The 22,052-nt window shown below is 53.7% G+C and overlaps 5 protein-coding genes across 6 annotated transcripts in view; 2 read left to right on the top strand and 3 right to left on the bottom strand.

Annotated features, from left to right (window-relative positions):
* Positions 1 to 19: 19 nt before the first annotated feature.
* Positions 20 to 1,392, bottom strand: ZNHIT2 (zinc finger, HIT-type containing 2). The gene has a single exon (XM_012665428.1). The coding sequence runs from the start codon at positions 1,267 to 1,269 to the stop codon at positions 58 to 60; it is 1,212 nt and encodes a 403-aa protein (XP_012520882.1). The 5' UTR covers positions 1,270 to 1,392; the 3' UTR covers positions 20 to 57.
* Positions 1,393 to 4,164: 2,772 nt separating this feature from the next.
* On the bottom strand, positions 4,165 to 5,714 carry FAU (Finkel-Biskis-Reilly murine sarcoma virus (FBR-MuSV) ubiquitously expressed). Its single transcript, XM_012665427.1, has 5 exons — positions 5,636 to 5,714; positions 5,289 to 5,389; positions 5,051 to 5,195; positions 4,516 to 4,571; positions 4,165 to 4,340 (listed from the first exon to the last, which is right to left on the bottom strand). Exons 2-5 carry the CDS (start codon positions 5,361 to 5,363, stop codon positions 4,215 to 4,217), a joined length of 402 nt encoding a protein of 133 aa, XP_012520881.1. The 5' UTR covers positions 5,364 to 5,389; positions 5,636 to 5,714; the 3' UTR covers positions 4,165 to 4,214.
* Positions 5,715 to 5,849: 135 nt separating this feature from the next.
* Positions 5,850 to 10,562, top strand: MRPL49 (mitochondrial ribosomal protein L49). Its single transcript, XM_012665426.1, has 4 exons — positions 5,850 to 5,987; positions 8,066 to 8,216; positions 8,962 to 9,086; positions 9,200 to 10,562. The coding sequence occupies exons 1-4, from the start codon at positions 5,910 to 5,912 to the stop codon at positions 9,344 to 9,346; spliced, it is 501 nt and encodes a 166-aa protein (XP_012520880.1). The 5' UTR covers positions 5,850 to 5,909; the 3' UTR covers positions 9,347 to 10,562.
* Positions 10,477 to 18,156, bottom strand: SYVN1 (synovial apoptosis inhibitor 1, synoviolin). 2 transcript variants are annotated; one of them, XM_012665423.1, is made up of 16 exons: positions 18,042 to 18,156; positions 17,043 to 17,191; positions 16,726 to 16,818; positions 16,484 to 16,636; positions 16,321 to 16,369; positions 15,794 to 15,897; positions 14,724 to 14,850; positions 14,529 to 14,628; positions 14,384 to 14,449; positions 14,174 to 14,290; positions 13,915 to 14,078; positions 13,506 to 13,634; positions 13,254 to 13,418; positions 12,980 to 13,166; positions 11,793 to 11,944; positions 10,477 to 11,714 (listed from the first exon to the last, which is right to left on the bottom strand). In XM_012665423.1, exons 2-16 carry the CDS (start codon positions 17,172 to 17,174, stop codon positions 11,608 to 11,610), a joined length of 1,845 nt encoding a protein of 614 aa, XP_012520877.1. In that variant the 5' UTR covers positions 17,175 to 17,191; positions 18,042 to 18,156; the 3' UTR covers positions 10,477 to 11,607. The 2 variants fall into 2 exon arrangements, with proteins under 2 accessions (XP_012520877.1, XP_012520878.1); XM_012665424.1 differs by having other exon boundaries at positions 13,254 to 13,415.
* The window catches only part of SPDYC (speedy/RINGO cell cycle regulator family member C), a 17,730-nt gene continuing 13,369 nt past the window's right edge, over positions 17,692 to 22,052 (top strand). The window contains exon 1 of the mRNA XM_012665425.1: positions 17,692 to 17,706. The gene's annotated coding sequence lies outside the window, so the exon portion shown is untranslated. The remainder of the gene's footprint in view (positions 17,707 to 22,052) is intronic.

Genomic DNA, 22,052 nt, shown 5'->3' with positions numbered 1-22,052 from the left:
GGGCACTGCCAACAGGGCAGACCAGTCACAGCTTTATTGAAGACAAGGGTCCCCAGTTTAGCCAGGGAGCTCCTCAATGAGAGTCCTTGGGGCAGGTGGCATGGGGCCTCCCCACAGCCGCTCCAGCTCCCCAGTGAGGGCTGCCACCTCCTCGGCTGCCACAGCATGGGCTCTGTGGGCCCTGGCGCAGTCTAGAGCCAGGGGTGTGAGGGCTGCCTCATTTTCGTTGGTCCAGGCCAGAAGGAATTGGCACTTCTTCCGGGCTCGGTAGAGGCGATCTCGCTCTTCCCTATCCACGGCCTGTTTCTGGGCCCGGCCCAGGGTCTGCACCAGGTGCCCCAGCGCTGCCAACGTGTAGCCTTTTTGGTTGGCTGGGCCCTCGCCCTGCAAGATGCGGGCAGCCTCGAGCATAGCACCGCGCATACCCAGGGGTCCAGGGGGGTGCTCGCCCGCTTCCAGCACGTGGGCTGCGGCCTCCAGGGCTTCCTCCGCACAGGCGAAGACTTGCTGGGCGCCCAGGGCTCCGGAAACGCCCAGCAGCGAGGCACAGAACTCAGACAGCAGCGCGTCGTCACCGCCATGGTAGAGGGCCAGAGTGTGCGCGTACGCGAACAGCACGTTGGGCAACTGGAAACGCACGAGTGGGGAGAGTGGGCCACGGCTCAGGCTGGCCAGCGCGGGGATGCGGGTGGGCACGGCGGGCGTGCAGGGCCCCGGGGCGTCTCCAAGAACTCGCTCGGCGGCCGCGGGCTCTGCGGCGGCATCATCCTTCACCGATTCCGGCGGGGTCCTCGCAGGGGCGGGCTCCCGTTCCCCGGCGTCACTGCGCGAGGCATCATCCACCTCCTCCAGAAGCCGCGGTCCAGTCCTGCGGCCCCACCACCACGGCCGCCACGGAGGCAACAACCGCCCGGCCTCGCCGCGGCTCAGCAGCCGCTCGAAAGCCGCCTTCTCGGCCGGCGCCAGCCGCTCCCAGAGTCCTGAAAGGCCGCCGGGGGCCGGGCCGGGGCTGAAGCCTGCCTCCGCGGGATCGTCCTCGGTCTCGCGTTGCTGGCGCAGCCGGCGCAGGGCGCTTGCCAGGCGGCTGGGCGAGGCGCTGCGGCCGCGGAGCTCTCCCAGTACCTGGTCTCGGTAGAAGTCTTCGGCGCAGGTGCCATGCGCCCGGTAGCAGCGCAGCGAGCAGTAGGGCACGTTACAGCGAGGGCAGGTGTAACGCGCCGGCTGGGCCTCCCCTGCCGGGCAGAAACCACAGGCCCCGGCCGGCTCCATGGCAACCGCGCTGCGCGCTACCCGCGATCGCACACCGCTCTAGTCCAGCTTCCGGCGCTGCTTCGGTACTTCCGCCTCTTTGAGGGGCCGACGGTGCACTCAAGTTAGGCAAAGCTTCCGAGGTTCCGCGGCCATGCGCGCCCACCCCTCATTCCCAAGTAGCGCTTGGGCAGGCGCAGAAGCCGGTCGTCACGTACAAGCCCCGCCCTACACGATGACGCAGCGAGATCAGGAAAAAAAAAAAAGCTCCCGCGAGCCCTCCGCCGGTGCCAGCTCGCCCCCTAGTGGTCGCACCAAAACGTGGCCCCAGATTGCCTAAATAAAACAACTTCCGTTTTAGCACTATGATGCGCCGGTGGCAGAAACCAGTCTGCTAAGCATCTTCTCTGGGCTACTAATTGCGCCAGGCCTGTGGAAGAGGAGGTGGGACCCTGCGTGAAGGAGCCGCTATTTCATGGGGTCATAGACAAAGGAGCAGTTAGAGTGCAACAAAGATCAAGATGGGGGCACCTAGCCTACCCTGGGTGGTGTTGGGGGCATTTCCCCTCTTCTGCAAGGAGCAATACTTAAGAAAGATCTGAGCTCCTATTTGATTTCCTCCTCCAAACTGGTCTCTTCATTAAATATCTACCTTCTCATTAAGTATCACCACCATTCATCCAATTTATGTTTTTTTTTTTTTTTTTTTTGAGACAGAGTCTTGCTTTGTTGCCCTGGCTAGAGTGCCGTGGTGTCAGCCTAGCTCACAGCAACCTCAAACTCCTGGGCTCAAGCGATCCTCCTGCCTCAGCCTCCCGAGTAGCTGGGACTACAGGCATGCACCACCATGCCCGGCTAATTTTTTCTATATATATGTATTTTTAGTTGTCCAGATCATTTCTATTTTTTGGTAGAGACAGGGTCTCGCTCTTGCTCAGGCTGGTCTCGAACTTCTGACCTTGAGCGATCCACCCGCCTCGGCCTCCCAGAGTGCTAGGATTACAGGCGTGACCCACCGCGCCCGGCCGCCAATTTGTTTTAATTCCGCAATTCCATTTCTGGGATTCTGTTCTAAGAAAATAATCCCAAGTATGAGGGGAAAAAAGTCTTATCAAAAAATTGTTCATCTGTGTGTTGTTTATAGGCTGAAACTAGAGTTAGTGACCTTCCCCCGCCACCCCCACTTTCATCCAGTGGTGAGGTAAGGCCTAGAACTCTGGCCCAAGCCAACATCCATAAACCCAGAACTAACTGGGAAGATGCAGACATGGCTAGGAAGAAGCAAAGAAGAAAGGCGAATTTAAGTCCCAATTCCTGGCAAGGCAGGCTTCTGAGAAGAAAAAGTTCAAGATGTCAAGTACATCTGGGTTGAGCAGAGCAAGAAAGCCAAAATGAAGCTTGACCCCTGAGATCAGAACCTTCCAGGAAACATTCCATAACGTGGATCCTGTCATCAAACTTACTAGGTGTGTAGATTCCATACTAGGTGCCAAGAACACAATGAGGATCAAAAAGAGATGAGGTCCCTAGCCTAGCAGAGCTTAGTCTTGTGGTACTGTAGGGGTGATGAAGCAAACTGTGCTAAGCTAGGTGCAGTCTTGATCCACGGCACCCTTGGAAGTAAGCCCTGGTCCTTGGTTCCTCTCCCCTCACATGCAATCCTACACCGTCTGCCTCCAAAATACCATGTTATTTGTTTTGATATGGATACTACTTCCCTACCAAGATTTGGATGTACCTGAAGATTTTCTTTGCATCTCTACTACTACTGGTGGTCTAAGCTACCTGCCCACTGACCTGGATGACACCTTAAGTGGTTTTCCTAACTTTCCTGCCAGCCCTCCAGAAAGACCTACCAGAGAAATTGACATCACAGTCAGATCACACCAGTCTCTTGCTCAAAACCCTGTGACCCTCCACTGTACTTGGACCCAAACCCAAACTCCTCCATGGCTGACAAGGCCCTTGTAGGATCTGCTACCCACCCCCAGACATCACCTCTGCCCTTGCAGTCCTCTTGGTGGAACTCTTTCCCTAGCTCATCATTTGATCAGCTCATTTCAGGTCTCTCACATCTCATCTTCAGAGGTCTTCTCTGGGGACACTCTTCAGTGTGTCTGTCTACACCCCGCCTGCACTTTCATCACAGCACCTTTTCTTTCTTTCAGGCCCTAACACTTGTAACTGTTTCCTCACTTTCCACCACAAAAATCTAAACTACTAGAAGGCAGAAGCCATGTCTTTTTTTTTTTTAAACACAGGAGTTAAAAATAGCCAATATTTGCACACTTACTATGAGGCCGGTGCTGATCTAAGCATTTTATATCCTTTGCAATAGGGAACCTTGAATTGGCCCCAGAAGAACTCCACTTTTGTAAACACCAAAACAAACATCAACTATCCAATCACAGGTGTGATTACATAAGCAAGGCCAGCCAGGCAATCGCAAAGGTACAAACATGGTCACGGTCACTATGGTGCCAATGCAAAGGCAAAATCGATTTCTAAAGCTGAGGCAGACCAGGTTCCTGTCCTGGACTCTACCAAGATCACAGCTGGTCCAACATTCAGGAAAAGGCCAGATTTATCTTCTACCCAAACCCTTTCCCTCCCTCCTTTCTATTGCTATCTCTGTAACAAACCTCCCATCACAATGATTCCTGCTACCTTCTGTTTAGAAGATGAAAAAGAAGGACTTGGGGGTAATTATCAGGAATTTGCCCAACTCTGCATCTGAAGGGCTGGCATCTGGTGTTATCCCTTCTTCACAGGAAGCCTTCTCTTGTAGTTTACCACTTTACCCCAGACAAAGGGCCTCGGCCTTATCTGTCTCACCATTCTTCCGGCGGACACGTGAACAGCCCTAGAAGCCATGACTCTCCCTGCGGCCCTGCAAATGAAGATGAAACAGTGAAATGACTGGGCTAAGTGGCTTTTTATTAGAGAAAGCCAGGATTACAACAAACTTAAGAGTTGGCATTGGGGCCCTTCTTCTTGCCAAAGGTGGGCACAACATTGACAAAGCGCCGATTGTACTGCATCCGCCGCTTGGCCCGGCCTGTCTTCTTCTTCTTCTTCTCCTGTTTGGCCACCTGGGAAAAAGGAGGGCTAATCAGACTCCGGTTGACCTCTTCCATGCCTAGCATCCCTTCCCTCAGGTTTATCTCTAGGGAGGGAAAAGGCAGATTGGGCAAAAGTCCAGGGTCTCCACTTAGCTGTGATAGGAAAAAAACAAAGTCCAAACAACACACTAATACTCTCACTCACCTTAGGAGTCTGACCTCTCACTTTCCCAGCACGTGCCAGGGAACCATGGACTTTACCTGTGGTTGGAAAGGAGAACAGCAGCAGGTAAGAGAGCAAGAAGGCACCACCCAACAGAATCCCTCCTCCTTCAACTCAAGCCTTTAAAGACAAGCTGGGCCCAACAGGTAGTGAGAACAAAGTTGCAGAAATTGGCCTCTGACCAAGTTTCACTTCAGGATTTTCCAGACTTTAAAGAAGAATTGAACATCACCTTAGGAATCCAGTCTGACCTCCCGATTTTTTAGTGAAGCAAATGAAAGCCACGTAAGGATCTGGTAAGTGGCTGAAATATAAATATAACTGTCTGGATCAGTCTCCCATGGACCTCTTAAGAGTTCCTTCAGAGGGCGGTAAACATGAAGAATTACCCTGAATGGAGGACACTGGAAATCACTAACTGTACTGCCACAGAAATGACACTAAGCTGCCAGGACCACGCACCCCATATCCATTAGGAGCTTATACACAGTTCAAACAACATTCCTCCCCCACTTACCTCCAAGCATGCGGCCGGCTACTTCCAGAGTTGTCAGGGCCTCCACCCCACACTGGCCTAGGGTAGCCTCATCCTCCAGGGGCGTGCCTGCCAGGAGCACGACTTGATCTTCCGGGGCGATGCCCTCTAGTGAGGCTACATGAGCCTACAAGGAAAAATAAGATTCAGAAGCGTTCTCGAGCGGCTCGACGATGAAAAGCAAAAGAGGTGGAGTCCAAGGAGCACCAAGTAATCTTACCTTGATCTGGGCGACCGTCTCCTGGCCGGTCACCTCGAGGGTGTGTAGCTCCCGGGCGCGGACAAAGAGCTGCATGTTGGCGACTGAAGAAATAAAGGCGGCTTGTAAGAGAAGAGAAGAAACGCTCTGTTAGAAAGAGGGCCAGGGAATGGAAAGCAGCCCAGAGGGATCGCGCCGGGATGGAAGTGGTTGCGGTGGCTCACGTGTGGAAGGCCGGGTCTGCCAGGGAGCTCGGATCGTGACTGGCCCAGGGCCACAGAGCAACCCCCGTCCCTCGATTTCCCCCGCGCCCTCTGACCTCGCGGGCAAGCTGCAACTAAGCCCTCCGAATTTAGCCCAAGCCTTACCTGAAGCACAGCCCCCGCGGCCGCTACCACGAAGATGGAGTCGAGAAAGAGGAAGGAGCGAGGACGCGCACGTCCTCCCCGCCGGCTGCGTGCCACGTCACTGCTGAGCGACCGCACGGGCTTCTAATTTTTGTGTCGCCCAAGGCGGTCCTAGCTCCGCCTCCTGGCGCTCTGCGCAGGCGTTATTCCGTCCCAGGCAGCGCACCCAATACAGGGGGCGGGAAACCAGGCCGGTTGCGCGCGCAGTAGGCCAGCGTAGGCCGGGCATTCCAAGATGGCAGCTACCATGTTGCGGGTTACCTTGCGCAGCTGGCTACCCAGCGTCCACCGGGGTTGCGGGCTACGGCTGCTGGTGAGAGTTCTGAGCTTGGATCTGAGGGCAGCGGGCTGGGTGTGAGGCTCGCTGTTATTCTTTGTCACTCTGAAAATCTCATGCCTAGTTGGGGCCTTAGTTTTCCCTTCTAATCGGGGTCACTGTTCTCGAGTGTAGATACAAGACTGATAGAGAAAGTGGCAGAGACTGGAGTGCGCTTTGGGAGCAGTGTGGTGGTTGGAATTTGGCTGCAGGACAGCTCAGGTTAGTCAGGATTCAGAGGAGCTGCACATCGACTCTCGCTGCCTAATTTTTACAAGGGGAAACCGTTCCACAGGATGGGGGCCCGTCCCAGATCATTGGCGACACGTTTGGGAACCCAGAGCTCCTGATATGCAAGCCACTTCATTCTGTTTCCCTGCTCTCCTTGGTAACCCTGACCCTATCAGAACTCCAGAGTGCCTGTTGGGAGAAGTGTCCAAAGAGGATCTTTAGGGTGGAGAATGGGAGGACAGACTCGAGTGTGACCTTGAATAGATAGTTTATAATTTTCTTTTCTTTTTTTCTTTCTTTTTCTCTCTCTTTCTTTCTCTCTCTTTCTTTCCCTTCCTTTTCTTTTCTCCCCTCCCTTCCCCTTTCTTGAGACAGTCTAGTTCTGTCGCCCCTGCTACAGTGTAGTGGCATCATGATAGCTCATTGCAACCTCAAACTCCTGGGCTCAAGCGATTTAGTCCTGCCTCAGCCTCTCGAGTAGTTGGGACTTACAGGCGTGTGCCACCACACTCAGCTGTGTAATTATTTCTTAATGTCAACCTTTTTTGGGTGTAATAAAATACCTAATCTGTCACATTATAAGAATTAAGTGAAAACAATGCCCATAAAGCACTTAGTACAGTGCCTGGCAGTGTCTACATGAGACTAAAACTTTCTAGATAAGGGGAGGGGTGCTATCATGTGAGTGTGAGTGGGGAATTATCATGTTTGCTTCAAGTGCCTAATCCAGAAGTAGAATGTTTCAACAGAATGTTCAGAGGAAACTTAAATATTGACAGAAGCCATATTGGTTGTTCTTATGGTTGATCAGCTTTTTGGAAATATACTCATACTTGTCATTTGAGTCCAACAGAAATCCTAAGAGAGGCAGGCTGTTCTGTGCACCTGAGCTTCTCTTCAAGTCCCACCTGCACTCTGCACCCTGGAAAACTGAAGTCTAGTGCTTTCCTATGTCAAGCTAAATAACAAGCACTGACTCTTTAAAAGGAAATGATATTTATTTGGTAATGGGCATAAGCTAAGTGTATATTCAGGGAGGTAAAGGAAGACAAAAGCTTTTAAAGGAAACATGAGGATTACATAATTGTTTTGAGATAATTATTCTTGACTACAAGGATCAATAACAAGAGTGGCACCAGTCCAAGGTTGGACAGGCAGTTGCTGGGCAGATATCCTCAAAGAAGTGTTTTTTTGTGTGCAGTCGCTGTGACCTTTGTGCAAGGTTGTGGTTTTTGCAGTCTTTTGTGACAGTTCTCATTATCAGGCATTTGTGTGTGAGAACCCTCTCTTCATGGCCTTCCCCGGCTCTATTTTTCAATATTTTTAACCCAAGTGACTCCATTTTAATTCTGAAAACTTTCACACCTACCTCCAGCCTTTTATTTACACCATTTTCTCTGCCTGTAATGTTTCCTTTCTCTTCTTCTTTTTTTTTTGAGACAAAGTCTCACTCTGTTGCCCTGACTAGAGTGAGTGCCGTGGCATTAGCCTAGCTCACAGCAACCTCAAATTCCTGGACTCAAGCGATCCTCCTGCCTCAGCCTCCCGAGTAGCTAGGACTACAGGCATGCGCCACCATGCCCGGCTAATTTTTTCTATATATTTTTAGTTGTCCAGATAATTTCTTTCTATTTTTTTTTAGTAGAGACGGGGGTCTCGCTCTTGCTCAGGCTGGTCTCGAACTCCTGAGCTCCAAGGATCCACCTGCCTCGGCCTCCCGTAGTGCTAGGATTACAGGCGTGAGCCACCGCGCCCAGCCTCCTTTCTCTTCTTACTGAAGTTCTGCCTATCCTGTGTTGGGTGAGCTGTTGGAGACAAGGGTTTTTTTGTTTGTTTTGCCTCAGAGCCAGACCCAGGGGCCTCCAGATTACCCCAGCTTTGTGGAGTCCGTGGATGAATACCAGTTTGTGGAGCGCCTGTTACCCCCCACCAGCATCCCCAAACCCCCAAAGCATGAACATTATCCCACCCCCAGTGGCTGGCAGCCTCCCAGAGGTGAGCTGGGTGATGGGGATGATCTGAAGGCTTCAGGGAAGCATTCTCCCCCACAGTGGTCAGCCTGCCCTAGCTGAGGTTCTGGATTCCCCAGTGGGTCAGGACTCATATTGAGGTACACCCAAGGAAGGGCCCAGGGAGTGGAGCCCTCTGATTCACTGGTACCCATCCATCCACACTATTGGGATGGGGTCTCTCCATACGGGGAAAAGTAAAGCACAGAGAGAAAACCCAAGAGCTCAGATATCCCTTCTCCCCCTAGCAGACTATGTTCCATAACTGAGAACACAGCTTGGGAGTCAGGGACTTCTGGGTTTGAATTGGGCTCTGCTATTGACTGCTGATATGATTTTTAGTTAATCACTTAGCTTCTCCCAACCTCGGTTTCGGCAAAACGAAGGTAATCTGTTCAGCACATAAAGCCCTTAGTGCAGAGCCCAACATATGGTAGATGTTCAGTGCTTGTAAATCTCAACCCCTTTGTTCCAGAGATTGATTTCAGCCTCCCTGACCCAGTGGAGAAGGGCAAGGATTGGCCCCATAAGGGGAACCTTGAGGTACCAGGGCAAATAATTTGGTCCTGACTCTAAACTGAGGGGAAGAGATCCTCCGACCTGAAGTCTGAAGGTGGCTTCGTCCAGTTGGGTGCGCTGACCCTCTGCAGACTCTGTGAGGGGAAGGGCTTTGGCTCAGGTGGGGTGAGGCCTAGGAAGAGTTGGCTTATCACTCTCCCTCCTTGTCACAGACCCACCACCCAACCTGCCCTACTTTGTGCGGCGCTCTCGGATGCATAACATCCCTGTCTACAAGGACATCACACACGGCAACCGCCTGATGACTGTGATCCGGAAGGTGGAGGGGGACATCTGGGTAAGCGGGTGGGTGGGTTGGGGTCTGGTCCTGCCTCTTTGAGGGCTGTAGGGATGGGAGTCCTCTAGAGGGGAGGGACTCTTGGCCAGGCCTGATTTGTCTTCTTCCTCCAGGCCCTGCAGAAAGATGTAGAAGAGTTTCTGAGCCCACTGCTGGGGAAGACACCCATCACACAGGTCAATGAGGTGACAGGTACCCTGCGGATTAAGGGCTACTTTGACCAGCAGCTGAAAGCCTGGCTCCTGGAGAAGGGCTTCTGAGGCCCAGCTGAGCAGCTTGCATGATAGCGTCACAACAGACTATAGTCCGGGGGACCTCAAGAGGAGGGATGTGGGTGTTGGAGCCCCTGGGACAGGGATACAGAGAGGGCTAAGGGCTTGGGCAGTGCAGAGTGCCAGGCCTTTCTTGCATAAAGGAGAAATGGGACTCTACGCACAGGTGTCAGCGCTGGGGGAGAGCTACCTAACACTGGAGACCAACCAGGAACACCCAAGCTAGTGGGGAATGTTGGCTGCTGTCCTCCCACACTTTGGTTTCCTGTATTGGGGTTCCTTGGGCTCAGCTATTCAGATTCAAGGGGTTATTATCTGGTGGAAACAGCCCAACCTAATTTAGGGGAGGGTAGCACAGGGCAGACCCACTGGCACGTTCCTTCCTTCGCCCTTTAGGGCTCACTGCTGCAAACATCCCCGAGCCCTTGCTCTAGGCCAGACTTGGTATAGGCTATGGAGATCACAGATTTCTCAGGCGTGGGTCCTGGAGGCCTTAAGTTCCAAGTGCAGTGCTGAGCACCGGGGGCACAGAGTGTCCATGTCAGCTCCTGGGCTCTTTCTATCTGATAGAGGTGGGAGGCCCTTTCTGGGTCCCTGTTCCATTCCAGATCAGACTTGGGCCTGACAGCATTTCCAGCTCCTGGATATTAAGTGATTAGCTCTGGCTGGTCCAACCACCAGAGAGTGCCCGGGACCTCCTTGCAGCCCAGCACAGGGCCATCCCCAGCCCGCTGACCCGGAATCAAGGGTAGCCTTTTGTCCTGCCATCCCATCCCACCCAACTAGCCTTCACACGTGCCCCATCCTTGGAGTCTCAGGATAAAGGCCTGGGTCCCACCCCATGGCAGCATCAAACTGGGTAAGACAGCTTTCAGATCCTGGCTCTCCTACTTGGTCTCTTATCTAAGGTACTGTATTGAACTTCTCTGGGGCTCAATTTTTCCATATGTAAAATGGGCACATCTTCCTAATCGGCTCATGGTCAACAGTGTCCCAAGGGTAGTGCTGGCTTACATGAAACCCTCACCCCTGGAGATTCCAGGCTATTCTCAAGTCTACAGCCTCAGCAAGGAAATGGAGTCCGACACACTGATCCTATGATACAAGCCCCACCAATCGTTAATGCAAGTTTTTATTTGGCGGTATATACAATTTAAGCTATTAAAATTTGTACAATATTTACAAATTAAATAATCATCTGAAACTGTCTCCAGCAACTCTTGTAACACAAAACTGAGGGAGAAAAGACCGGGGCAGGCAGGCCTTGGCTCCTGTGGTCCCTCCCTGGCCCCACAGCCTTTTCTAAACTGGAAAGACCAGGAGCCTGGCACTCTGCTTCTCTTTCTGGAGTTTAAGCATTCAAATTCAAAAGACAAAATTTAAGCCAAAAGACACACTAGCAAGGAACTCCAATCCTAAACTCAAGAAAAGTTCTGCAAGTTGAGAAGTGGCCTTCCTTGGATTCTGGGGTCCGCAGTGGTTAAGGAGCAGGCACACTAGCCTTCAGCCTGGAGCGCGGCTGGGCAGTGGCTGCTGGGTGAGACGGGTCAGTCTCACCTAAGAGAAGCTGCAAGGGAAAGGGGCCTAGGGGGAGGGGAGGGGCAGGGTCCCTCAGTGCTGCCCGCCTGCCCCCCCACCCCCAGGCACTCCTTTCCCTGAGTTGTGTGGTTGCCAGTAAGACGTGGAAATGCCACAGGGCATAGGGGGCACAGCCACCACCACAAAGGGCTTCTGGGGAGATTAGGGTAAGAAAAGGAAATCAGTACCAGTCTTGGTGGGTGGGCCAGGGAGCAAGTGCCTGGCCTGCCTCCAGCCCCTCTGAGCCCACACTTGGGAATGGGAGCTAATACTGTTCGGCACTGCAGCGTGACTCCGCACAAACAAGCAGGGCTAGGAGGGGCTGCCCCTTCTCCCAGAAAGCAGTGGGGGAAGAGGGCTTCCCAGAGGCTGAACTTTCTGCCTTCATGGCCCCAGCTGGGCCCCAGCAGGACACAGGGCTGGGGAGTTAGAGAGGAAGGCTGGAACTGCCCCCCACAAAAGCCCCACAGCTGCCAGGGATTCTGAGGGCTGGAGTCAACTGGGAACTCAGGCCTCTCTGCACTTGGCCTAGGGGATGCCGCCTCCTTTTCCTCAGAGCTGGGGGTTACTACTCCCTGGTGCACATAGAGGGAGCTGGCACTTGGTGGCAGGACATGTTCCAGCGAGTGCTGCTCAGGAGAGCAAGGGCAGGGGCCAGGACTGGGGCAGTGTCAGTGGGCAACAGGGGACTCCAATTTCTGCAGGCGGCGGCGACGCAGCTCTGCAGCATCGGGCTCTCCATCCTCAGGCAGCTCCTCGGCGCCCACTGACTCAGGAGCTGGGGACACAGAGGTCAGAATGGAATTCAGGGAAGTCCCCTGCCCCACCCCTCCCCCGGGGGGCTGATCACACCTACCTGGAGGCTTTTCAGTTTCAGAGGCTGGTGGGGAGGCTCCTGGGGATGGGGTGGTGGCCTCGGAGCTGGGGATGCTGGTGGAGGAGGCAGCAGTGACAACTGGGGGGGCAGTCTCCTCAGTGGGGTTAACTGAAGTGGCAGTCCGGGGGGGCCTGGGAAGAGAAGGGAGGAGAGGTGGGCCTGGCTTTGGCATCCTGGCTTGGGCAGCTTCTCCTGCCCTTGGTGAGCCTTGCAGGACAGAGTCTAGACTGATGTGCCCCTGCTGCCCCAGTGACCAGCAACACAAGTGAACACGTGTTGAATGAACCCTCAAGGGCCAAGTGGTTCTGTCCCCTAGATTGTGAACCACCTGTAGGCATGGGACTGTTAACCTGTTCACTTTTACCCTGGAGTGTCAGGCCCCTTATAGGGGACCCACTATATAAGTCCCAGAGCACTCAAGCCTTGGACTCCAGTTCCTCTCCAAGCCTGTGCTGTCATTACTAGGTGCCAGGCACTGGGCACTTGTCAATTAAGAAGAGCACTTAAGGGGAAGGTGTGGAGTGGGGGTTATGAGACGAAACCTGTTGGGTACAGCGTACACTGTTCAGGTGATAGGTATATTAAAAGCTTAGACTTCTCCACTATGCAATTCAGCTATGTAACAAAAACCACTTGTACCCCCTAAATCTACTTAAATAAAAAATGAAAAAAAAAAACAAAACAGCCCTTACAACCCTTCTATTCTGATGAAGTAATGGAGGTCACAAAGCAAGTGAGTGATGAAACCAGCACCTGGACTTGGGCCAGGATGGCTCCAAGTGACTTCCTATTATTTGCTCCCTCAGTTCACGGGCAGCAATTCTCACAGTGTCACCATACCTGAGGGTGTCATGTGTTGAACTAATAAAGCACTGCGGATTCTGCATAATTTGCCTTTGGAAAAATACAAAGGCACAAGATTCGAGGTCAGCTCTCTAATAAACACCACTGCTACTTAGATCAGACATGCCTTGTGGAGTGGGAGGATGAAAAGGCACCAGGAGTCACCAAGAACTCCTTGAAACCCTGGGTGGGCCTGGACAGGTGGCCTGAATCAGCAGGTGTCACAGGGTGGCAGGAGAGCCAAAGGCTGAGAACCACTGCTGGGGACCTCTTGGCAGCTCCGCTCCCCCGCAAACCCATCCCATGACCCCACACAGACGCACCCCAAGGAGGCCAGCACAGTGAGGTACTGGTTGATCTGCAGCATGGCGGCGTCCAGCAGCGTGTGGATGTTGCGCAGGCTCTGCAGCCGGGCCTCCAGGTGCTGCCGCTCGTGGCCCTCCAGAGCTCGCAGCTCCTCCGGCGTCAGTCCGGCAAAGCCCGCAGGGGGCACAGGCATTGGGGGGAAGGCTGGAGAGAGGCAGAGGCTCAGTCTGGGCTGCCTGGGCCTGACACCACCCCAGCCTCCAGAACAACCTGGGGAGTAGCCCAGCTTACCAAAGGGTGGAGGCAGGGGCATACCCATCCAGGGAGGTGGGAAGGGGAAGCCTGGGGCAGGGCTGGCCTCTGGCGCAGAGCCAGAGCCAGGTGTTGGGGCAGAGGCAGCACTGGTGCCAGCAGCTGTGGTTGTTGTGGCTGCTCCACTGGGCCGAGAAAGGGCTGCTAAAGCAAGAACAAGCAGTGACTGTTGCTGGGCCTCTCGCTCCATCCCTGCCACCCCCTGGCTGTCACAACACCCAAAAGGCTCACCTGCACTAGTGGATGGAGGGGCCGCAGGCTCTCCTGAGCTGGGGGGAGGTGGGACAGGTGGAAAGGGGCCCATGGGAGGCCACAGCGGGAACATGCCTGGAGGAAAAGGAGGCAGGAGGCCCTGGGGGACTGCAGAGAAAGGACAGAGTGGTGAGAAAAGGGCCGAACTGAGATAGACCCAACTCCCAGGCAGCAGGCTTGGCTACTCAGAGCTCTGTCCTCTTCCCATAGGCCCCTGCACTTAGCACTTGTCGCGACAGCAAGCATCTATTTCTTATTTTTTCACCCCACTCCGGCTCTGACTGTGGGATGCTGGAGGACAGGGACTCTGATTCCCCAGCATCTCCCGCACCCAGACCAGGGCAAGTACCCAATGGTGTACTGAATGGATAAATGAGGGGACACTCACAGTTAGGGGGCTGGGGCAGAATTGGTGGGGGATGGGGGGCAGGGGGTGGCCCCTGATCCGCAGGCTCTGGGGGCGGTGGTGACTGGGCTGGTAGCGATGCCCGCAGGACATCCATACGGCAGGTAGGGCAGGTCTGCTGCCGCTGGAACCAGGAGCGCAGGCAGCTACGGGTCAAGACCAGGCAGTGGTCAGTAGGTCCCTAGGGGCCTGCCTGCGGGGCCTGTGCCTTGATGTGCAGGCTCCCTGGGGCTTCTCCCACCTGGTATGGAAAATGTGGTTGCAGGGCAGTCTCTTGGCACCAGTCACCATCTCTTCTCGGCAGATGATGCAGACGTTGTCCATTGCCTGGAGTTCCTCTGGGGTAGCATCTGGATACCTGGTTAGGATGCAGGGATGTGTCAGGTCCAGAGCTGGAAGCAGGGGGACCTGGGGCAGAGCTTGGGAGAACAGCCAAGAGAAGCCTACTTACAGTGTGTTCATGTTGCGGATGGCTCGGCGAGACATGATGGCATCTGTCACAGCTTTCTTGAACTGTCTGAAAGGACAGTCAGTGAAAAGAGGAAAAGGGGGGGAGGGGTCGGGTCGGGAGGGTGGAGGGACAGGGCTGAGCTCACCTCATGGCCAGGTACATGGGCCGGATGGCAAAGAGTGGGAAGGTGTGCACCTTGATCATGATGGTCATGAAGGCCATGTACAGCAGAACTTTGATGAAGCCTAGGGGAGGGATGCACAGGGCAGCAGGTCACCGGGTCTGGCAGGCAGAGTGGGGGATGCTGGTCCAGGTCAGAAGAGGCTCAGGCTCCTCTCACCTGTAAACAGCTCTGTGTAGAGCATGTACACGGCCTTGTTGTCCCAGGGGTTCTCGCTCTGGAGGTCCACGGAGTGCAGCACATACTTGATGAAGATGGTAAGCACCATCGTCATCAGGATGGCGTACTGAAGGAAGAGGGGGATGCAGGGACATAAACACACAGTTCCCCTTGCTGCAGCCACACTCTGCTCCACCCAGGCCTGTGTACAGCAGGGTGCAGTGGTACAAGCACAGGCTCTGGACACAGCCAGAGCTTCCGCACTCACTAGCTGTGACTTTATCGGCAACTCACTGAATCTCAGTTTGCACGTCTGTACGTGACAGAATTAATTGATCCTTTATAGCAGTGTTGTCTTGCTGATGAAGAGATGTGGGTCAGGAGCTCAACACAGGGCCTGGCATATAGTAAGCACTCAACAAATATGAGCTATTGGCCAGACACGGTGGCTCATGCCTGTAATCCTAGCACTCTGAGAGGCTGAGGTGGGAGGATCACTTGAGCTGAGGAGTTCGAGACTAACCTGAGCAATAGCAAGACCCTGTCTCTAGCAAAAATAGAAAAATTAGCCAAGCATGTTGGCACACGCCTGTAGTTCCAGCTACTTGGGGGGCTGAGGCAGGAGGATCGCTTGAGCCCAGGAATTTGAGGTTACAGTGGGCTATGATGAGGCCACTGCTCTCTAGCCTGGGAAGACAGAGCAAGACTGTCTCAAAAAAAAAAAAACAAAAACAAAAAAACCCAGCTGTTGTCACTGAACACATTCTTCCTCTACCAGGGACTCGCCTCCCCAGTTTTCCATCAAGCTAATTCCCTCCTGTCCATCAATACCCAGCTCTGGCATCAGCCTCCAGGAAGCCTTCCCTGAGCCCCAGGGTGGGGCTCCTCCTCCCTTCCAGCCTGTTTTTGTACTCTTCCCTGATCGCCTAGGGGTGAACGTGCGAGGGCAGGGGCCAGATCTGACTGATCAATGCTCTTTGGTGGCAGCATGGGCTGGCCACGTAGCAGGTGCTCAGGCACGTGCAGTGCCACCTCAGGCTTGTACCCCCAATCTCCCAAGCCAGTTTTACCTCAAAGCCAAACACCAGCTGCACAGAAGCCCCACGAGTCAGGATGCTGTGATAGGCGTGGCTGACGAAGAGGAAGTCCAGGATACCCAGGAGGAACATAAGGGCTGTGGGGACCCCCCAGATGGGGGTGGGTGGGGTCAGCCCAGAACCTGACAGCCATTTCCTACACTAGGGACAGCCCCAGCCCCAAACCCACCATGGCCCCAGCCATCTAGTCAGGCGGGCACACTCCACTAAACCTGGCCCTCTGGGAACGCCCATTTTGCCTGGGGGGTGGTCACTGGGGCTGCCCAAGCTCCAGGTGAGGAGGCAAAGAGCTACGGGCCTAGGCAGCTGAGAAGCCCTGGGGTGGAACGGGACAGAGATGATGCAAATTAACTTCCTAAATTATCTTTCCTGTACAGCTGTGGGCTGAGGGGGCAGCCTGTGCTCTGGGGCGTGGGTCCATGCCTAGTGACTGTTCATGGTCCGGTCCTCCATGGCGCCTCTCCTCCCTTCGGCCCCCTCCCCCCATGAGTCTCACTCACAGACAATGCGGCAGTGAAAGAGCCAGGAGATGTTGGGGCTGCGTTCCATCTGAGGCAGAGCAGAGAGGGGGCCTGTCAGGAAGGCGGGGGCTCACCCCACAACCCCAACCCAGACTGCACGGCCCCCCAAGCCTGCTCCAGGGAACCCCCTGACCCGACTCACGAAGTCCACACGGTCCTCCGCCAGCCAGTGGAAACATTTGAGGAAGAGAAGGAGAGTGAAGAGCGCAACAAAGCGGGGGCTGAAGTCGTCCCGGAAAACGGTGAAGGCCAGACAAGTTTCAGTGACGGCGTACCAGGAACGTTCCAGGAGGTGCTGGGGGTCAGGCAGGGAAGGATATGGAATCAAGACATGATGCTTGCCCCGTGCCCTGCCCCTCACCTTTGGGGCAGCCAACCTCTTACCTCCATCTCTGCTGCCCTCAGCTGCCCAAAGAACACCTTGCCCATCACCTTGCCCAGGAGGAAGACAAGGACAAAGGCCTGGATGTACAGGACCTAGGAGTAGGGAGAGGCTATGGTTTGAAGTCACTTTCTGCTTTCCTCTGCCTGGGGCTCATCATTGAGGAACCTCCCATGCCCATCACAGTTTATTTAAAGTTAGGCAGCTGGTGTCTACTTCTCTCCTCCCCTCCCTACCTGACCTGTAGCCCCGCCCCTGTCCCTGGCAGACTCCTCCTTCCCTCTCAGGGAGTTACTCCGTCCCTGAGCCCTGAACTCACAGCCATGCTGGGGCTGGACTTGGTCAAGTACACCACAGTGGGGTAGAATTGGTGTTTGAGGTAGTAGGCGTGAGCCACCACGGCCCCCGTCAGCGCCAGGCTGGCCGCCATCATCACTGCGGTGCGGAACATTGCCCTGGCCCGGAGACCTGCATGGGGAAAGAAAACAACAGAACTTATGTGATGCTCATACTGTGCAAACACAGCACAGTGCCTGGCACCGCGTCAATAAATAGGAGAAAGGGGGGAAAATCACATTTCACCCTCACAATCATCAAATCAAGAATAGTACATGCTCCCCCATTTTACAAATAAAACTGAGACTCAAAGGGGTTAAGTGATCACACTGACGCAAGGCTTGGAACCTAGGTTAGTCTTGTTTCGAATCTAGGGCTCTTTCCACGCTGCCTGCCAAACCGCCTCCTCTAGGGAGGCAATGAGGAAAGGCAGCAACGTCGGAGGAGGGAGGAACTGCCACCACTGACCCTCGAGTGAAGGTGCTGGGATGGGGGGGCTAAAGCAGAAATCGGCTCCAGGAGCGGGAACGCGGTCTGGGAAGGGAGAAGCTAAGGCGAAGGGGGCCGCAGCCTGGGTAGGCTACAGCGCCGGTGACAGCTGTGCCAGGGTGGGCAGCTCGGACGCGCGCCCCACGGAAACGAGCTAGGTACGTCAGCCTGGAACCCTGGCGCCCCCCAACCCCCAGGGCAGTGTCAAGTCAGGGCCCTGGAGAAACGGCCGACCGCAGGGTGCAGTGACGGGGCAGAGTGGAACCCGGGCTCCTTACACGGCCGCGCACCTGTGAGCACCAGGAGTTGCGAGCGTCGCAGGCGGGGCCCTGCCTTTGGGAGAGCGGCCGCCCGGGCGCTCCAAGTCTACCACCAGCTGACAGGCCGAAAGCGGGCGTCGGGACTGAGGGGGCGCGCCGATCCCGGAGACCTCCAGGGGAAAGTCTGGATCCCGACCCCAACCACAACCCGGGCTAGACTTCGTCACACTCACCAGGAGCCCAGCGCCGCGAGCCCGCTCAAACCCCGCGACTGCGGCGGCCGCTCGGGTTAACAGCACTCCCCACCCCCTGCGAACCGGAACTTCAGGGGTAAGACACCTCACTTCCGGCGGCGCGGGGCGCGGCGTGGGTCGTACCAAAGGCGTCCTCCCCGCCCCCGCAGCTCGCAGCGTTCCCTGCGGGGCCGGAAGTGGCCGTTTCTGTAGCGAATCTGTGCTTAGTGCCCACGAGGACTGGCTGAGCAAGAGACGCGAGAGGTGGTCGGAGCGGAGTAAGGGGGCGGAGGGAGTCGAGTCCCCCTGTTTATTAGTCACAGATGGTATGGCCTGGACCGCTGGGTGGCCTCAACCTAGTCGTGGGGGACTCCGGTCGCAAAGCGGCTGGAAGGTGGAGCGTGAGCGCGCCGTACCACTTGGAGGGGGAGTGTGCAAGGGACAGACTTTATAGGCAAGGGGAGTAAAATGTTTTAGAGCCTCATTCCAGGGATAGTCACAACAGTTTCTCTGGACAAGGTGTTCTCTGGGAGAACTGCACACAGGAAACAAAAATTTGTCTTTTCCATGATCCCTGCCCGTGTTGAGTGGGAGTGAATTGGGTCCCGTGTCTGTCACTGATTGGTTGCGATAAAGTTAAGCGGACCAATGAGGAAAAGAAAGGAAATTTGCTGGCCTATAGAAAGAGAAGAGCAGGTGAGTGGTTGCTAGAGGCGGAAGGCTGCGTTGCCTAGGACTGGGTCCTACCCCCGTTGGCTGATAGTAGCGAAAGTGCAGTCCGTGGGCAGGTGATCCTTGTCCGGCCTCGGGGAACATTTGCTGCGCCGCGAAAGGGAAGGGCAGCCAGGTGTACCCAGCACCGAGGAGAAGACAGACCTTTAATTTTTGCTCATCTTGGGCGAGGGTGTTGTGTGCAAAGGAATTGACTTAAGCGCCACATGCCTGCACCCGTCTCCGTGCCTACAGTTTTGCTGGCGTTGTATTGTTTAGCCCTTGGGCCATAGCCAAGACCCCCATGGTCCTGAGCTGTCCCGTAATTCAGTTTGTGTCTGGGTCGTAGCCATCTCAGTACGCTTATTGAGAGAATGGTGCTAATGCATCCACTTTGTGCCTTGCGTTTTCCGCCGTCATCTCATGTAACCATCAGTCACCAACGTTTGTGAGCTAGGTGGTGCTGTCCCCATTTTAAACGTGGTACCTCTGAGGTTCAGAGGCTTAACCAGACCTCTGCTAGGATTGGCGCCCGGTGTGACTCTAAATCCCCGAGCTATTGTTCTTAGCCACCTTCCCCACCACCTGTTGACCTGGCAAGTTCAGCTTGTAAAGAGTTACTGAGCTGCCTTCCACTCCCATAAGGCCATCTGTGACTTTCTAGTGACTACATTCAACGATCAGCTTTCAGTCCTTGCCTGACTCAACCTCTCTCCCCTTCTTGAAAGTCTCCTCCCTAAGCGTCTGTGACCCACACGACCCTACTTTTCTCTTTTCTCTCTGGCTATGCATCCACCCCCTTCCTCTGCCCATCCCTTTATTTAAATGTTGGTGTCCACGTTGGCCCCTTCTCTTTACCTTTCCTGCATGATTTCCTCTGCTCCTGTGGATTCAACCCCCCACCCAGAGCCTGATGACTCCCAGCTGGGTCTCTCCTGCTTTTGAAACAGTTCAGTGCGCCTAGACACCATCCACACCCCAGCTCCAGAAACCTGGGCATCATGTTCACTGTGTTCCTCTCCATCTGCTCCCACATCCAAACTGGTAATTAAGTCGTTTGTTCAGTTGATTAGTCTACAAATATGTATCAGCTGTCTCTCCTGTTCTAGGGACTTGGGATGTCAGTGAACAAAACAAAGATCTCTGCCTTTGGGGAGATTATCGTAGTAGATGTGATAAGCCACCAAATCATAGACATAATGCGAGTGAAAAATCTAATATGTTGGAAGGGAATAAGTGAAAAATCTAATATGTTGGAAGGGAATAAGGGAAAAAAGTAGAGCAGAATAAAGGGGATCAGGAGTGTGGTGGAGTGTTCAAAGCAGGTTGCAGTATCAGCAAGGATAATGGGGTAAGCCTCCTTGAGAAAGTGACATTTGAGCAAAAACTCGAAGGAGGTAATGGCATGAGCCAAGTGGATGTCTGGGTAAGGAGTTGCAGCTAAATAAAGGTGGATTAGCCCCGGTGTGTTGAAAGAGGGCAGTGTGGCTAGAGTGGAACTAGTAGTAGGAGAGGAGGCCAAGGCCAGATTGTGTTGGCCATTACTGGGACTTTGGCTTTTACCCTGAGTGACATGAGGAGCCATTGGACAGTGCTGAACAGAGGTGTGGCATGCTCTAGCTCCAGTGTTGGAATAGTCTGTGATAGGATGGAGGGCAAACATGGGAGCAGGGAAACCAGTTAGGAGGCTCTTGCAGTGTGTTAGGCAAGAGAGGAAGTCCTGTTGACTCTATCTCCTGAGTGTCTCTAGAATTTATTCTTTCCGTGCCATCTCCACTACCACTGCGTCGTAGTACAGACCATCATCATCTCATGCCTGGGTAAATGCAACAGCCTCCTTTCCATACTCTCCTCCTTATTTACTATCCATACAGTGGCCAGAAAGATTTTCTGACACCTCAGCTCACATATTGCCTTCCCTCCCCACACTCTGTCCTTCAGGCATAATGCCCTGTTTGTGGGGGCCTCAGGTATACCATGCCTTCTGTGCCGCAAGTGGGCCCATCACCTTTTGCATAAGTCTTTCCTCTTCCCAGGAACATCTTTCCCCTCAAGGATCATCACAAGAAGCATTGCCTAATTTCTCAGGCTGAGTGGGGCCTCTTCCCACAGTGCTCTGTGCTTTCTTCACACTTAGTACCCTGTGTTGGCATTGGCTAGATTTAAGTCCATAGCCAATGCCAACACAGATTACCCACACCAAACTCAAGGATGGAGTCCTGAGTCTTTTTATCTCACACAGAGCAGACAAGTCAATTTCTGAGCACAGACTATTACCAGTGTTAAAGAAGGTCATTTTATAACAATAAAGGGGTCAGTTAATCAAGAAGACATAACAGTTCTAAACACTTATGCATCTAATAACAGAGCGTTCAGTTACCAGAAACAAAAACTGAACTTCAAGGAGAAATAGACAAATCCATAATAATAGGCAAAGATTTCAATAATCCTTTCTCAATGATAGAAAAAGTAGACAGAAAATCAGCAAGGATATAATAGACTTGAGCCACACTATCAACCGTCTTGATCTAATTGATGTTTATAGAACACTTCACCCAACAACAGCATAACACATGCTTTTCTTAAATGCATGCAGAGCATTTACCAAGACAGACCATACTCTGGGATATAAAACAAGACTTAATAAATTTAAAAGAATTCAAGTCACATAAAGAATATTCTGCTGTGGCCACAGTGGAGTTAAATTTGCAATCAATAACATAAAAATTCCTTAAAATCCCCAAATATCTGGAAACAACACATTTCTGAATAACTCAAGGATCAAAGAAGAAATAGAGATAGAGTTTTGCATTGTTGTCTAGTCTGGAGTGCAAAGGCATGATCATAGCTCACTATAATCTTGAATGCCTGGGCTCAAGCAATCCTCCTGCCTCAGCCTCCCAAAGCACTGGAATTACAGGTGCAAGCCCCTGTGCCCATCCTCTTAGAAACTCTTTTGAACCCAGTGAAAATGAAAACACAATGTATAAGAATTTGTGGGATGCCATTAAAGAACTATTAGAGGCCCGGTGCGGTGGCTCACGCCTGTAATCCTAGCACTCTGGGAGGCTGAGGCGGGCGGATCGCTTGAGCTCAGGAGTTAGAGACCAGCCTGAGCAAGAGCGAGACCCTGTCTCTACTAAAAATAGAAAGAAATTGGCCAAACAACTAAAAATAGAAAAAATTAGCCGGGCATGGTGGCGCGTGCCTCTAGTCCCAGCTACCTGGGAGGCTGAGGCAGGGGGATCACTTGAGCCCTGGAGTTTGAGGTTGCTGTGAGCTAGGCTGACGTCATGGCAC

This window comes from Propithecus coquereli, unplaced genomic scaffold (genome assembly GCF_000956105.1).
Source record: "Propithecus coquereli isolate 6110/MARCELLA unplaced genomic scaffold, Pcoq_1.0 Scaffold120, whole genome shotgun sequence".
Lineage (NCBI taxonomy): Eukaryota > Metazoa > Chordata > Mammalia > Primates > Indriidae > Propithecus > Propithecus coquereli.
The sequence above is the reverse complement of the archived record's forward strand: the minus strand, read 5'-3'. Positions and strand labels throughout refer to the sequence as shown.

What these genes read in the sequence shown, in the direction of transcription:
- MRPL49 (XM_012665426.1), top strand. Translation starts at nt 5,910, where the DNA reads ATGGCAGCTACCATGTTGCGGGTTACCTTGCGCAGCTGGCTACCCAGC. An exon ending in GTTGCGGGCTACGGCTGCTG is followed by an intron (nt 5,988 to 8,065) that starts GTGAGAGTTCTG and finishes GTTTTGCCTCAG; the next exon opens with AGCCAGACCCAGGGGCCTCC. An exon ending in TGGCTGGCAGCCTCCCAGAG is followed by an intron (nt 8,217 to 8,961) that starts GTGAGCTGGGTG and finishes TCCTTGTCACAG; the next exon opens with ACCCACCACCCAACCTGCCC.
- SYVN1 (XM_012665423.1), bottom strand. Translation starts at nt 17,174, where the DNA reads ATGTTCCGCACCGCAGTGATGATGGCGGCCAGCCTGGCGCTGACGGGG. An exon ending in CGGAGGACCGTGTGGACTTC is followed by an intron (nt 16,370 to 16,483) that starts GTGAGTCGGGTC and finishes GCTCTGCCTCAG; the next exon opens with ATGGAACGCAGCCCCAACAT. An exon ending in TCTGCCCCAGCCCCCTAACT is followed by an intron (nt 13,635 to 13,914) that starts GTGAGTGTCCCC and finishes CTTTCTCTGCAG; the next exon opens with TCCCCCAGGGCCTCCTGCCT.
- FAU (XM_012665427.1), bottom strand. Translation starts at nt 5,363, where the DNA reads ATGCAGCTCTTTGTCCGCGCCCGGGAGCTACACACCCTCGAGGTGACC. An exon ending in AGACGGTCGCCCAGATCAAG is followed by an intron (nt 5,196 to 5,288) that starts GTAAGATTACTT and finishes TTTTCCTTGTAG; the next exon opens with GCTCATGTAGCCTCACTAGA. An exon ending in TGAGAGGTCAGACTCCTAAG is followed by an intron (nt 4,341 to 4,515) that starts GTGAGTGAGAGT and finishes CCTTTTTCCCAG; the next exon opens with GTGGCCAAACAGGAGAAGAA.
- ZNHIT2 (XM_012665428.1), bottom strand. Translation starts at nt 1,269, where the DNA reads ATGGAGCCGGCCGGGGCCTGTGGTTTCTGCCCGGCAGGGGAGGCCCAG.